This window comes from Equus caballus, chromosome 4 (genome assembly GCF_041296265.1).
Source record: "Equus caballus isolate H_3958 breed thoroughbred chromosome 4, TB-T2T, whole genome shotgun sequence".
Taxonomy (NCBI): Eukaryota; Metazoa; Chordata; class Mammalia; order Perissodactyla; family Equidae; genus Equus; species Equus caballus.
In genome coordinates this window covers 31,230,995-31,245,348 of record NC_091687.1, presented here as the reverse complement: position 1 = coordinate 31,245,348, position 14,354 = coordinate 31,230,995, and the positions used below count along the sequence as shown (strand labels likewise).

The 14,354-nt window shown below is 39.3% G+C and overlaps 1 protein-coding gene across 13 annotated transcripts in view; it reads left to right on the top strand.

Annotated features, from left to right (window-relative positions):
• The first annotated feature begins 943 nt into the window (after window positions 1-943).
• The window catches only part of CACNA2D1 (calcium voltage-gated channel auxiliary subunit alpha2delta 1), a 514,911-nt gene continuing 501,500 nt past the window's right edge, over window positions 944-14,354 (top strand). For 8 of the 13 annotated variants that reach the window (XM_023639086.2, XM_023639083.2, XM_023639085.2 and 5 more), the window contains exon 1: window positions 978-1,894. In XM_023639086.2, coding sequence (XP_023494854.2) covers window positions 1,800-1,894 — 95 coding nt within the window. In that variant the 5' untranslated portion in view covers window positions 978-1,799. Of the gene's footprint in view, window positions 1,895-14,354 lie in introns of all 13 variants that reach the window. The other 5 variants (XM_070264467.1, XM_070264465.1, XM_070264463.1 and 2 more) reach the window with 2 other exon arrangements.

The following is a 14,354-nucleotide window of genomic DNA, read 5'->3' as shown; positions in this document are numbered from 1 at the left end:
TTATTATCAGTCTTCTCCGTTTTGGGAGGTTGCCTTCAGAGAGCTGGACAATCAATTTCGAATTAACAAGGGGGTTTCTCTTTTCCTAAGCTCCTCCTGAAACTCAAGAAGGGCTAATTAAAAATCTTACAATCACGCCATAATTACAGCTTTTACGCACAGGTAGGATGGTCATTTTTTTCATCAAGAACGGTGTTCTCTGCGCTTCATGCCAAAAGTGCTCTAATACACTACTATTGGGAGTTTAAGAATTTAAGATGTTCAAGGAAATCTTTCTACTTCTAGTGCTCCAGCTCCCCCGTGCAGGAGGCCTGTGCAGTCAGGAGAGGCCCAATCCAAGACCCTTCTGTTCTGTCTACAAGAAAGCCTGAGCACGCCCAGCCACCGCTTCTCCTTAGGGTGGAGGTGGAAGTGGTCCGGCATTGCTGCTCTGTAGCTCTTTCCTCCTCCCTTAATTCCTCCTCCACATTTCAGGCGCATTTCGCAAATTGCCACCTGTTCCTGCTGCTTACCCTTCTCACGCTTTCACATTGACAAAGTGAACTCACCCTGCAGCAACCTTAAGGCAGGGCAGCCCAGTGGCCAGAGAAGGGCGTTTGGAACCTTTTGGAGGTAGTCTCACTAGGATGTTACAAAGCCCTTCTTGCAGCACTGTCCTCCCGGAATGGAGAATTCGTCCCTCCACCCCGCTATCCTACTGAACGGCAGGACTGGTAAGATTTTACAGCATCAAGTCCTTCTCTGATCGTCCTCAACCCGGGCCCTGAGGCTCTGTCCTCGCCAGGTGAGCCGTACCTGGGCGTGCGGCCGCTGATACAGCTGGCATTCAGCCACGCCAGAGGCTCTAGTCTATGGCTCTCCCCGGCAAATAAATAGTGTCACCTGGTATAATCAAAAGTGGTGCTTTAAAATGCAAATACAAACCCCTCCTACATTGGTTGTCGAATCACTTCTCCACGACTCCTAGGCAGGCAGTGGATTCTGCGCCTAGGAGAAGGGCGCGGGGAACGCTGCCTGCCTATGCAAAAATAACCCCCGAAGACGTAAGCCAACCGCTGGGCTGGAGCCTCTGCAGCCTGTGGATGCCCGCTGGGGGTTAGCTGTCCCCCGGGAGCCCCGCGGGGCTGGGTCCACTCCCCCTCCGCACGCTGGGCGGCTGGAGCAAGCCGACGCCGACTTTGGGAGTTCCTTTCTGCCTTGTATGGAGTGCTGCTCCGGGCCCGTCTCCGCCCGACTGCTCTGACGCCCAGCCCTCCTGCTGCCCACCCCCTGCCACCTCCTCCTGACTTGCCCGGAGAAGCCAGACGGAGCCTCTCCCTGCCACAAGTCTCTCCGCCTGCCATTCCCCCATTCCTCCACCCCCCCTCCCCCCCACCCAGCGCCGTCACCCCTCCTCCGCCCTCGCCTCCACCTCCTCCTTCTCGGCAATCAGGGGAATAAATCAGGGAGGAAACCGAGAGGGGGAGAGAGGGAGACAGAGCGAGATAGCGAGAGCGTCGGAGCGCCGGAGGGCTCGCCCAGGTCTGTTTCCAAAGTCGCCCTTGATGGCGGCGGAGGCGAGGCAGGCGCGGCGCAGAGCAGCCCGCGCGCTCTAGTGGGGCCGCCCGCCGCCGCCCCTTCCCCCGCGCCGGTTTCGCCCCGGCCGCCCCCGCGCCGCTCCGCGCCCCGGCCCCGGCGCGCCAGCCCTCCAGACGTCCGCGATCCCGGCAGAGTGTGCTCCTTCGCCTCCTCCCACGGTTTCCAGCACCGTTCCTTTCCCCGGCTGGGGAGGGAGGCGGGATTGATCTTCGATCGCGAAGATGGCTGCTGGCTGCCTGCTGGCCTTGATTCTGACACTTTTCCAATCGTTGCTGATCGGCCCCTCGTCGGAGGAGCCCTTCCCTTCGGCTGTCACGTAAGTCTCCGGGCCGGGCGAGGCGGGGCTTGCGGGCCAGCGGGTGCAGCGGAAGCCGGGCACGGGCGCCCGCTTCGGAGTTGCGGGGCTTTTCTGCCTGTGGGGGTGGGGAGCGAGCCCAGCCTGGCTCTGGAGAGGCCGAGCGGGAGGTGCGCGCGGCTCGCCGCCGGAATGCGCACCGAAGCGGCGTCTCAGGCGCCTCCGCGGGGCCGGACGCCGGGGCCGAGTGGTCCCGGGAAACAAACGCCGACGACTTGCGGCGCCTCAGCCCATCTCTAAGAGGATTCCTTAAAGAGTTTAGCTGTACTGAGGGGAAAAAGTTTCCAGCCAGATAACCCGCTCTCATCAAACTTGGTCCAATAAAAAGTTGTGTTATGGTTGGGTATTTTACAAATAGGTAATTTCAGGCTTGCCAGGGTAGCGTGGACTTCTGCGCTTGGCCTCTGGGATGCCGTCTAATTACTATACCGTCCACACTGGTTTGGATCGTAAATTACTGGGCGCGCTGGACAGTCTTTCTGGTCAGAAGCGTGCTCATTCCCCGCAGCAGAGAAGTGCTGTCCACCCCAGTGGTTCGCAGGTACTGGGACCACGCCATCCAACCTCCCTCACCTTTTATTTGAAATATATAAACGCCGACAGACACGCGATTCCTGTTCTTAGAAATGGATAGAACCTATTCTTTGAGGGAGGGGCTGAGGGTTTCCAGAGTCTCCTGCAATTTTCTCATACTGTTAACATTTCTAAAATAACAAACAAACAAAAAACCCTCGCTGCTGTTCTGGAAATAGAGGTTTTAAAGGTAGCTGTGTAGTCACACGGCAGGAAGGGAATGAAAAATAATAATTCTCTCTTAGGCTGGAAAAAATACCGAAGTCAGTGGCACATAAAAATATACTATACATATTTTTAAATGCGTTGAATAGCCTATCAGGCATTCTGGGAAAGCATTTATTTTTGCTCTTGAAGCTACTTTAAAGCTTCTAAGAGTAGGTAGTCTTAAGTAGATGAGTCACTTTAATGCATTTTACATAACAAAAACAAAGCCCAAGGTAGCCTTCCCGGTATTTATGCTGTTGGGAATTATTTGCTGTCCTTTGTTGGCTGAGTGCTGAATACTGGAGTTTTTGGTGGATTCTAACAGTGAATCTTTACCAGTTGAAACCCTGCAGCTATTATTTAAGATTCATCTTGAGGTATTTATACATTACGTGTCAGTGCAAGAATAGGAAGGGTGCACATTCTAACCTGGAGAAGGAGAGTGCCTAATATTTTTGTCATTGATTTACCGTCATGTTCCTTTTTAGATAGTCTTCCATAAAAATGATTGCAGATCCTTTTTGTTATGCAGCAAAAGGGTAAATGTGGTCTGTAGATCTTGGTTTAATTGGCAGAATGTTCCAAGTGGATATTTTGAAACATAAAAAGAGTAGGAATAACCCCAAAGAAGCTTCCAAATTATTCACTCTTATTAAGAAATTACACTTTCATTTATTTAATTTTTTAGTCTTTTTGTGAGTTGGCCTATAAAGTGAGAATTCACGTGGCTTGCTTGCATTTTGTGGCAAATAAAGAAGGGATTCTTTAAAAAGGAGTCAATGTGTTCAGTTTACATATTTTTAAATTATTTTAAAATTGTCAGTTATTTTTAACTACAATTTATCAATATTTCTATCATTTGGAGGGAATGCATCATCATACCATCAGGGAAAACTACGACTTTTTAAAATACAACAAAATACAACCTTTCATTCCTGAACATATCATGGTAAAAGATTAATGTAAAAATTCTTATTGTAAGAAGGACATCTGTAATAAATGCTTTCCTAAAATTAAAATAACTCTATATTCATGGTCAGAAATTCACTAGAGACAAGAAAGTAAATAAATAGTGGGCAAAAATAGGAATTAGAAACCACAATTTCTTGTCTCTGAGAGGATATGAGATTTATTTTTTGACAATGGACATTTAAGATGTTTTTGAATAATATGAAACATTAATTATTTCATAAAATAGCTTAATAAAAGATTTTGTAGAGCTAAGTCAGTCTCCTATAGGGAATATGAGCAATATTTTTATAAGGCTTCTGTATCCTCAATTATTTATTTGAAAAGTTGGTAACACCATCTTCTGAGGAGAGGAGAAATGATAGTTGACATTTATACTTCATGTTAGATTTCTGAATAAACTTTATGAAATTTTTTTTAAATGCAGCATTGATTTCATCAAAATGTGGTGCCATTTAATTTTCTTGCAAGAAAAGAATTCATGTAGAGTATTTATCAGGATAAATCTCAAATCTTTGGGAAAAAATTTCAGTTTTATAAAAACTGAGTACAAAGATTATAGTGTCACCAAAGGCAAATTATTATCCTATATATAAATTTTTCTGGAAATCATTAATATATTCTTTTTTTGACATTATTTTTCCCAGAGAAAGTAATATAAGAAGTTTTTATCATCAGAAGAGGAAGAACATGCCATCAACACAGTATAAAATTAATTATGCACTCATTGGAGTGGGACCAGAATTGGGATTAGTAATTCAAAGGTTGTTGTTTTTTTTTTTTAACTAGAGTGTTTACAGTAATATTAAGGGCTTAAGTTTTATTATAATAATACCTAAATAGTATATCATTCTAAATCTCTTTCATTTTCTCTGCTTTAGAATATGTTCTCATATAGTATATTCTAAAATAACTAAACTGTTCTGAGTTAACACTAAAATAACTGAGTTTTTTTCAGACAAAGGAATTTTGATACTATTCTTTTACTAGGTTAGGATTTTCTTTTGGAAATGATTTCGTCAATAAGGTGTGGCACATAAATATGCCATATGGTAGCAACCACCTAATGTATATTGGTTTATATGTAAATGGAAACTACATCATTTTCATGTTATAATATGCACATGTTGTATTGGTAGTTTAAAAGATAGTTTTCAAAAAGGGAGTTCTTGATTGTTCTAGAAATAATTTATTGGCACATAGGTGAAAGCGCTTCTATTTTAAAACTCAGGATAATATGTTTGGCAGCCAGTATTGTAATGTTAATTTAAATCCATCCCTTTTAATTTTAGAATCTATTTACAAATCCCGTTTTTTAAAAAAACGTTTTAGTTATAACTATTATTCGTGTTAAACTTTTATCTCCGTCATATCAAAATGTCAATCAGTCAAGAATAATTGGCTGAGAGCCCACTGATATTTGGGAATTTTAGTGTAAACTGTATAATGAGGTAAATATTTTAATAAGAATTGCAGATATCTACAGGAAATAAACATAACATCTTGTAAAAGAATGGTACTTTTGGGTTTAAATACTTAAGATATAAAAAGTTTTTTCTATTATTACACAAATTTATATTTAAAGGCTATAGAAAATAAATTTATGTGTGTCATAACATTGGAATGGATATCTTTTCCATGTGTTAGAAGTGATGTAATTATTCTCATTTGGATTTAACAATTCCTGTTTACATACTACATATACCAGGAAATGTGCCTTATGATAAAATATGAAATAAAATATTAAATTTAAAGCAAAACTTAAAAACAATGTACATTAATAAATCCCTTTCTCAGATCTTTAGTTTGTTCTCATCTTAACCATGTGACTACATTTATTATTCCACAGATGTATGTTTAAAATATGCAACAATAGGTACATTTTTCCAACTCAGTAGTAACCTCATGTGAAATTTATTAGTATTTATACATGGATATATGTGTAGCTATTTGGATTGGCATTTGAATGAGCATTAGGCAGACTGAAATGGATATAATCTAAAAAAAACGTTTTGGAAAGAAACAAAAACCTAAGCTAATTATGATTTATAAAAAGGAAATAAAATCTACCTTTATTATTTTTTATGGCTTTCACTAATTTGATTTTAATTTAATAGATACATACAAAACTAGAATCTAAAGCAAGTTGTTCATTTTGAAAATAGATGAAAACTTTACTACTGTCTTCCTCTTTACTGCATAGACACCTTTCTGTTATTTCTCCAACACTGATAAAAATAACAGAATGAAATACTCTTCCTTCTAGGGTTTACACATGATAAGATTTTGCAAAAACATAAATAACACATGCAAAATATATATACAAATTTTGTATTTATATTAAGCATATATTCATAAGACCTAACAGTGCATTTAGGAATTTTAAAAATAATTTAAAAAATTGTGCCCATAATAAACTATGTTATTTAATTAATGTATTCTCTGGAGTATCATTATATAGAACGTATACACAGAAATTTCTTTTCTTTTCTCTATTATTCAATACAGATGCAAATTTCTAAGAAACTAATCTGTTCTTCTGAATTCGCATGTTGTTTCAGAGTATGTGTCTTCAAACTGTTTATAACCTTAAACTGGAGATTTAAGTAGTTAAAATGAAATATATTTTAGGTAAATCGTCCAATTAGTTGATTTCCTTCTGTGTTTTACATGTATGGACGTAACCACTTCCTAACATAGACATCTTACATAGAAGTTTGAAAAAGGGCAGAATTTATTTCAATATTTCTAAAAAAGTAACATTTTATTATTGGTAAAGTGACAATCTTCCATCATTTGTAATAGAAGAGCTGTCTGTTGTAGTAATTCAAAAAGCATCTAAGCTGCTTACCACAGGGAATGAACTCTGTTCTATTCCATCCACTGTACATTTACTTAAAGCTTGTGGTATGCATCAGCACTGTGTTAAACTGTCAGCCAGTCCTTTTCGTGGACTATCTATGCATAGGACCACAAGTGTTCCCAAGCCTTTCATACAGTTGCTTTCCAGTAAACTTGGAAAGCATCTTGGCACCAAGATGGCCAACCATAGAGCTTACACATGATTCATTTTTTCTTTTCACACAAAAACGTGAAAATGGTTGTGTCATATTGTTTACAGAGTTGAAAGAAAAAGGTGATTGATTTTGATGTCAATTGAGGTAAAAATGGTAGCACTTTGTCAAAAATACTGTATTTACCACCTTTTCCTTGAGGATCCAAAATGTTAACGTTGCATAATTAAATAGTTTGTCTAGTTTATGTTATTATGGCATTCTATTTAATAGATAATATTTTATGTTGTGGAAATATATATTTACATATAGATGTGTAGATGTGTGCACGCATATGTACTTTTTTAAACTTCAAGCAGTGCACTAGCGTAGAAAAACCTCAGGAAGGTAAGTTTATTAACGCTTGCATGCTTTAAGATCTCTGTCAATCCACCACTGTTTTCAGGGATTAAATCTCACTCAAAATATTTTTATAACACTAGTGTTTGAGAATATTTTGTAAACAGAATCAAGTGAAATATTGTACGCAAAAGCAACTAAAGAATGCTAAGGTCCTATAGAGACAACATATTAACGTAATTGATGAGTACCAAGAGAAGTGTGATTCTAAAGATAGTTTTGCCAGTTTTAAACAAAACAACAAATATGGGAAAAACGCTATTGCACTTGGAATGTTGGGCAACATGTTTGCATACTAAGCAATTTTATTTCTGCCATTTAGATATGGGATACTTTGAAATTTGTAAGGTTAAATATATTTGGCATTGTGACGTTTTAGGAATGAAGGATAAAGGTGCACATATTTTAAAATTTTATTTGTTAAATAATAAACTTTTAGATTTCTCTTCCTTATAGGCTTTATATATTTTGTAGTAATTCGATACACATGAATAAACCACTATTAGCAATCTAAAAAAAAACGAGTCAGGAAATTAACCATTGCGCCTTTAAAATTTGCCATGTATACAGATTCTAACAAGATTATAAACAAGGAAAAGATTGACTGTGTGGCCTCAACAAACTGGCACACTTTTACAGTTAATTTCAATAATTCAAAATCATGCTGTTACATATGAAACAATATTTAAAATTCTCTTTGAATATGAATGTGGGTTATTTCTGGCTGTTATTTTAACATTTGCTTCTGATTTTTTTTTTTTTTTTTTTTACCATATGCTTCTGGTGGATTAAAAAATTAAGATACGTTTTAAATTCTATATCGTAAATGGTAGAACAGCGTAAGCTAGAAATGATCGCAATGGAAAATAATGATGTTGCCCATTTTAAATGCTTCAGATTTGGGGATAATCTTGTCAATTTGAAGTTCTTTTTCCTGAGTAATTAAAAATTTATTATGATGGCTTCTTGGCGAGTTTGAGAAATAATTTCTGTATTTTCCTATTCAATTAATTACTAGTTCTCCCTCTTTGTCTCTTTCTTTCACACACATGCACTCATTTACTATTAATCATAAATCATTATTATTTGCATATAACATCAAATCAAATGGGGAATTTTTGGTTTGTTTTCTCCCAAGTTATCTGTGACCAGACCTCAATTTTGAGTCCTTCTCACTTGAATCTTCTCTCAGTGTTCCAGGGGACTTCCTCTTACCACTGGACATTTCTTTCTATGGGGAAAATTGTTGCGGGATTTTGATGTACAGATAAATCTGTAACACATAACACTTCCACCAAAATTGTCAAACAGTCTGGACAATTGTTTATTTTGACATTTGCTCACATATTGTGGGGATAATTAGGGGAAAGAGCTAATAAAATGGTTCTCTGTCTCAGGTGCCTACTGTCAGCTATATAAAAGGATGATTAGACGTTAATAAATAATGTCTTGTTTTTTATTTTGGTGAGGAAGATTTGCCCTGAGCTAACATCTGTTGCCAGTCTTCCCCTGTTTTGTATGTGAGCCACCGTCACAGCATGGACACTGAGAGACGAGTGGTGTACGTCCACACCCAGGAACTGAACCTGGGTTGCCAAAGTGGAGTGTGCCAAACTTAACCACTAGGCCACCAGGGCTGACCCAATGATGTCTTATTTTGAGGCTTAAAGGAGGAATGGCTCACTGAAGTAAATGGGCTTAGGCACACTGGGAAACTCTCTTGTTTAAAAAAGTGATCAGGTAGCATTGTGGTGGAAATGAATGAAATGAATGAAAATGAAGCATGTGTAAGACAAAGGAGCCTTCAGATTTACATGGTGTGAAATTACCTTAAGATGCTAAAGGTGGCAGTTGGTTATTTTTTTAAATTTTCGTCTTTTTTTCCCCATTTCCCGTGTCAGCTTCGTTATCCTGGAAATGCTGCTTACTGAACATAATATTTGATTTAGAGACTTAAATGTTCATATATGGAAATTCACCTTAGAAACCAAAGACAATGAAATTGTCTGGATCTCAAAGAATGGAAGCAATTAAACATTTTTATTTTTTATAAAACCCTGGGGAAATGGTTCATTGGATAAGAAATATTAATATAACACTTTATTGAAAGAGTAACTGCTGATAGTCAAGAAAGAAATTCCATTGGTAAATTTCTTCCCTTAGATTACAAGAAATGAAATGACTTGCAGGTCGGTAGGCTAAATAGTCCTAAGTACATAGTACATCTTATTTTTTACAAACAGTTTTAATTTATGCTGTCTCTTTCAATGTCTCCTGCCTCAAATATTTTTAACATCAAATGTAATTTAATTCAACGATTAATGCAATTATTATTATTCATGGCAAATTATGTAGTGCACTGAACTACATGCTAAGAATCCAGATTGTGAAAGAGAGTCCCCAAGGAAGACGTTCACAACTCCAAGCCAACTGTGAAGCAGTGGGATCTGTGAAAGCACGACCAAGGAAGAGCACATAGCATGTTGAAGAAAGGTGGTCTGTTCTGTGTTAGGCATAGGTTTCCTGGGTGGGAAGAGATGTTGGTGGGACTGGGCCATTGGTTTGAGTCTAGGTTATAAAATTTTTGCATCAGGGCTGTCTCCCCACACAACCCAAAGGGGAGTGGGGCAGTGTTCACAATACAATAGACATTTGTGGTACCCCAGCTCTGCATATGCAAAAAAATTTGGCCTTTATCCTAAGATTGTTAAATTAAAAATAAAAGTAATAGGTTTTGAATCATAGTATGTAGAAGACGGATTAAATAGGACCAATATATGAGGCAGAGACAATGAAAGCAGTTAGTAGACCATTGCAGTATTCCTAGAGTGAGAGATGCCCAGAGTCTGAAAAAGCATAGCAGCAGTGGGAAAGCAAAGCAAGTATGAAACGTAATGTAGAAGTAAAATCAGGCCCTATTGGTTATGAGATTTGAAGAATCAGGAAGAGAGAAGAGTTGGTGATGACTCTCAGTTCTCTAACAGGTAGATGATGTCACACTGAACTTCATAGACTAGAGAACACAGCAGGAATACCAAGTTGGTGGTGGCGGTGAAGGTAATAGGTTTGCTGTTGGACATTTTGAGTTTATAGCATCTCTGTAGAGGACTATTAGGCTATTAGAAATATTATCTGAAGGGGATTTCGAGGCAAATTCAGAGAGCACTAACTTTGAAGCCAGAAAAGGGGTTCATTCATTTATTTAGCAAGTATTTTAGTATCTCTTATAATAGACAATGTGAATTTCAAAAGAAGAGCCTTGATCTACAGTTTGATTTTCCAGGGAGGTCAGACAAGATGAGCCCATTAAGGAAGTCACTAGGCCGTCAATGATATAATAGAGCAGTTTCAGTAGAGTGTTGTGGGCAGAAGTATGGTTTTAATGCCTTGAGGAGTTGGTAGCAGGTGAGATATGAAGGCAGCAAGTGCAGATTGTTCTTTCAAGGAATTTGGCAATGTGAGGAAAGGGAGAGATAAAGAGTAAGTTCAGAGGAAGACAGTTTAAGGGATTTGGCATTCTTTTGTAAAGAATAGGAACTTTATTAGGCCATTTGGCATTGCAAGTAGTAGAAAACCGTAGCACTATCTTAAACCAAAAAGGGAAATATTTTTCAAAGGTAGTGGAACTGGATGATCAATCATGGGAGTCAAGGTCAAGGATGTGCCAACAACCACAGAAAGGGGTGGGTCTGCCGTCAGGGTCATCTCTTTCTCCAGCCTCTGGTTTTCTTTGTTTGGACTCCTCATTCTTCTCTCTCCCTGAAAATTGGCTTTATCTGCTTCCAAGTGCTCATGGTATTGAATGGCTGTGAGGGTTTACATTTTCTCCATTGAAGCTTTGAACCAGCTTAAGACTAGAATCCTAGTCCAAAGCATAGCCTCCTAAAGAAGACGTGTTGACAGTCTGAATACGGGCCAGATGGCTATGTGTAGCCCATTCAGTTGTTACCAGGAGATGAGGTTTGGAAAGGGGGCTCTGGTTGCCTGAGGTGAGGAAAGTTGTAGGGACAACTAAATAAGTGTTACCAGGAGGAGATTTGAACATATCAGAGGAAATAGACCAAATGGCAGAGAGATGAAAGAGATGAGAGAGGCCATGATTGATAGTCGAGTGTTCTGACAGAGGCAGATGAAGAAGGGATCAAGAAAAAAACCAATATCTTTCAAAGTAACTTTTTTTTCTTCGAACTGTATCCAGCTTTATTGAAGATACTTTTCATGTACGCTCACAGTATTTCAGGCAGGACATGAGCAGACAATCATTAACAGTATACAGCTTTCAAACTCCCTTCTTCAATGGACTACCAAAATCAGCAAGCCACCACACAACCCAATGAAGTCTTCATTTGATGCTCTGAACAAGGAAAGTTTAGAGTGAGGGTTGACATTTTATGTTTAGTATGTTGTTTAACAACTTTTCACTAGCCGACCCTGACTTCCAGGAAGGGAAATGAAAATGGCAGAATTATCAATCTGAAGATCTACAACCTAAAAAAGGAACTGCTGCTCTTTTGAGGGATGCCATCTCATTGGCGACACTGGAAAGTCCAAATTGCGTGACATACCAGTAACCAATTTTGCGGGGTCAGATCTCAAGAGTTCTCTGGGTTTAAAGGAGTCAGGTCTATGCTGAAGGCGGAGAGGGAGAAGAGGGCATACAAACGAATTTTAGTTTTTCCACGCCACCAGGCATTTGTGCCAAGGTGGCTCATGTGTGTCAACATCAAGAGATCCCTCCTCTTGGGAACCGAGAGGAAGGTCTCTCAAAACTAGAAGGGAAAGATGTTTTTTCCCCCACGTTGATGCAGCTTCTGAGACATTTTATTAGTGACACATGCCCTTCCTCAAAAAACGACAATGAAGTGTTCTGTGTGCTAACAACATAGTTTAAAAAAAAAAGTAAAACAAAATTCTGCATTTTTATAAAACTTGATAGAAAATAGTATTTCAAACTGTACAGTCACCAGAAGTACACAGTTATCAAAAATGCACACTTTCCACTTGGCGTCTCCAGCACCTCCAGCTTTCTGTGCCTGGTCTGTTTTGACATCTTCATTTCCTGCAGAGTTATTCCCATCCTTGCCAGCATCAGCCTTCCCCTTTTTCCCTTTGGGTACCTTCTCTCCCTTCTTTGCAGGGGCCTTTTTAGGTGCGGGCTCTGGCTTTGGAGGAGCAGGTTTAGCAGATAACCTTGCAGATCTTCTCTGGTTTGTCCATCACCTTGGCTTTATCTCCTTCAGCCTTTCTCTTGGGCGTGGTGGTGATGGCTGTGGGATGTTGGCACTGGATGCAGGGATGCAGCGGCGGGCGGCCTTTGGTGGGCCCGGGGGTCGCTCTCGCCTCCTCTTCTTCACACTGCTCCCAAAGTAACTTTTGAAATATGAACCAGGCTTGGGAATTAAAGCAGATGGTTGGAATATAGGATAGACACACTTTTAATTTACTGGAAATGTTTTTGGAGGAACGTTCCAAATTTCATATTCCATTCTTAAGAGGAAATGACATGATTCCGAAATGTAATACATACACAACAAATACTTCTTGCTTTTGGCAATTTAGCATTATTTACTTATTAATTTTTTGGCAGATAGGGATGGTTTACTGCCCCCTTCTATCAGTGCCCCCCCCCCCCCCATATCTAGTCTTTAGCAGAGGGCAGGAATTTGAATTGAAACATATCCTTGTCAAGAAAAGAAATAATAAATTTGATAAGATAACAAACCAGACAGAATATTCCTGCAAAGCATGTCCCTGATCAACCTTTACAGAGGCATCTCAGGTCTCCTGAAGGTCTGGAAATTGCTGGCAGCTGCCGTCACAGCAGTTCCCTGAGTTTCCAAGATGACAAGAATTAATGCTTAGGATCGAGCAGATCTAAGAATCAGTCTGGATCTCATTGGTACCAGTGCACTGTGGAAAAACCACACTGGTGGTTTGTATTGTAACAAGAGATGAGAAGAGTTAGGGTGGTCTGTTTATTTCCCTTTTGTGACTTTGCTTTTTTCCTCTCCCATAGGTCTTCACCATTTACTAGAGCTAATTTGATGTTTCTACCTGCAGAATGTCTGGACACTAATAATTTGTAACAACTATCTTTCAGTTATTATAATATTAATTTCTGAGATTTTTGAGCTCCTTCTGTATACCAGGCACTGTGAATTGATACTCTGTGTGGTTTTTAATCCATCCAACCTTTAAGCCTATCCCCTAAGATAATTATTATTATTATCCTTGTTTTATAGAAGAGGAAAGCTTAGACTCTGAAGAACTCTTCTGTATTTCCTTAGGAGCTAAAATTTGATCCCAAGCAACTTGATTCTAGAGTCCTGCACTGACCTGCTGCACTTACTTTGCTGCCCTTCTATGACAGGAGCTTTCATCTTCTCACCTGTTCCAGCTGTTGCTGGCTGCATAGTCCATCAATGAGGTTGAGGGTGAAAAGAAGTCAATGTGAAGTAGAACAGAACTAACTCTCAGTCTCAATTTCTCCACTTCCAGAACAAGAATGATATTAAGTTAATACTCAATCATAGTGTTATATTCTGAGGATCAAATGAAAGGATGCATGGGGAACTTTGAAGGACTGTTTAATGGCCAGACTTTATTATTTGTACCACATGTGATTTTTCTGCCTTTAAGAGATCATGAATTGATGACTAAGGTTTAATGAGCTAGATATATTGTATTAATATATCATTTGGGCCATGAGGATAATCTGAATCGAATGGGGAAAGGAATGCTTAGCAAGCCTCAAAAATATCTCTTCCTAAAACTTATGTAGTAGCCTTTAATCGTGAAGAGGAAAGGAAAGAGGCGGTAAACTAGAGTGAGTGAAGTGTTCTGTCTCTACGGTTAAGGACACAAACTATATCCTAAATGAGCCCGTGAAGAGAGCAGAACTGCTAAGGATTTGATGTGTTTTATCTTGACATTTCAGCCAGCACTTGTTGTATGAGAACTGTGCCACAGGAGGTTGAATCTATTTTTAAAAGTCGTAACTTTGCCACTGATAACCTCTCAATGGCAAAGAAGTGAGTTTTCAGCTTCAAGTCAGAATATTTGAAAGTTAATAAAGTAATCTATCCATGATGTTTATAGAAATGTTTTCACACAACCCTGCAAATTGGGTGAGCACAGAATAGTAAAACTGAGACCAGTTGCATTTTTAGCAACCAACACAGAAGTTGGTAAAAATCTGCTAGGAGCACACTGAAAAAGGCCAATTTTCATTTGACTCATCCAGCTGATTAGTTACACTC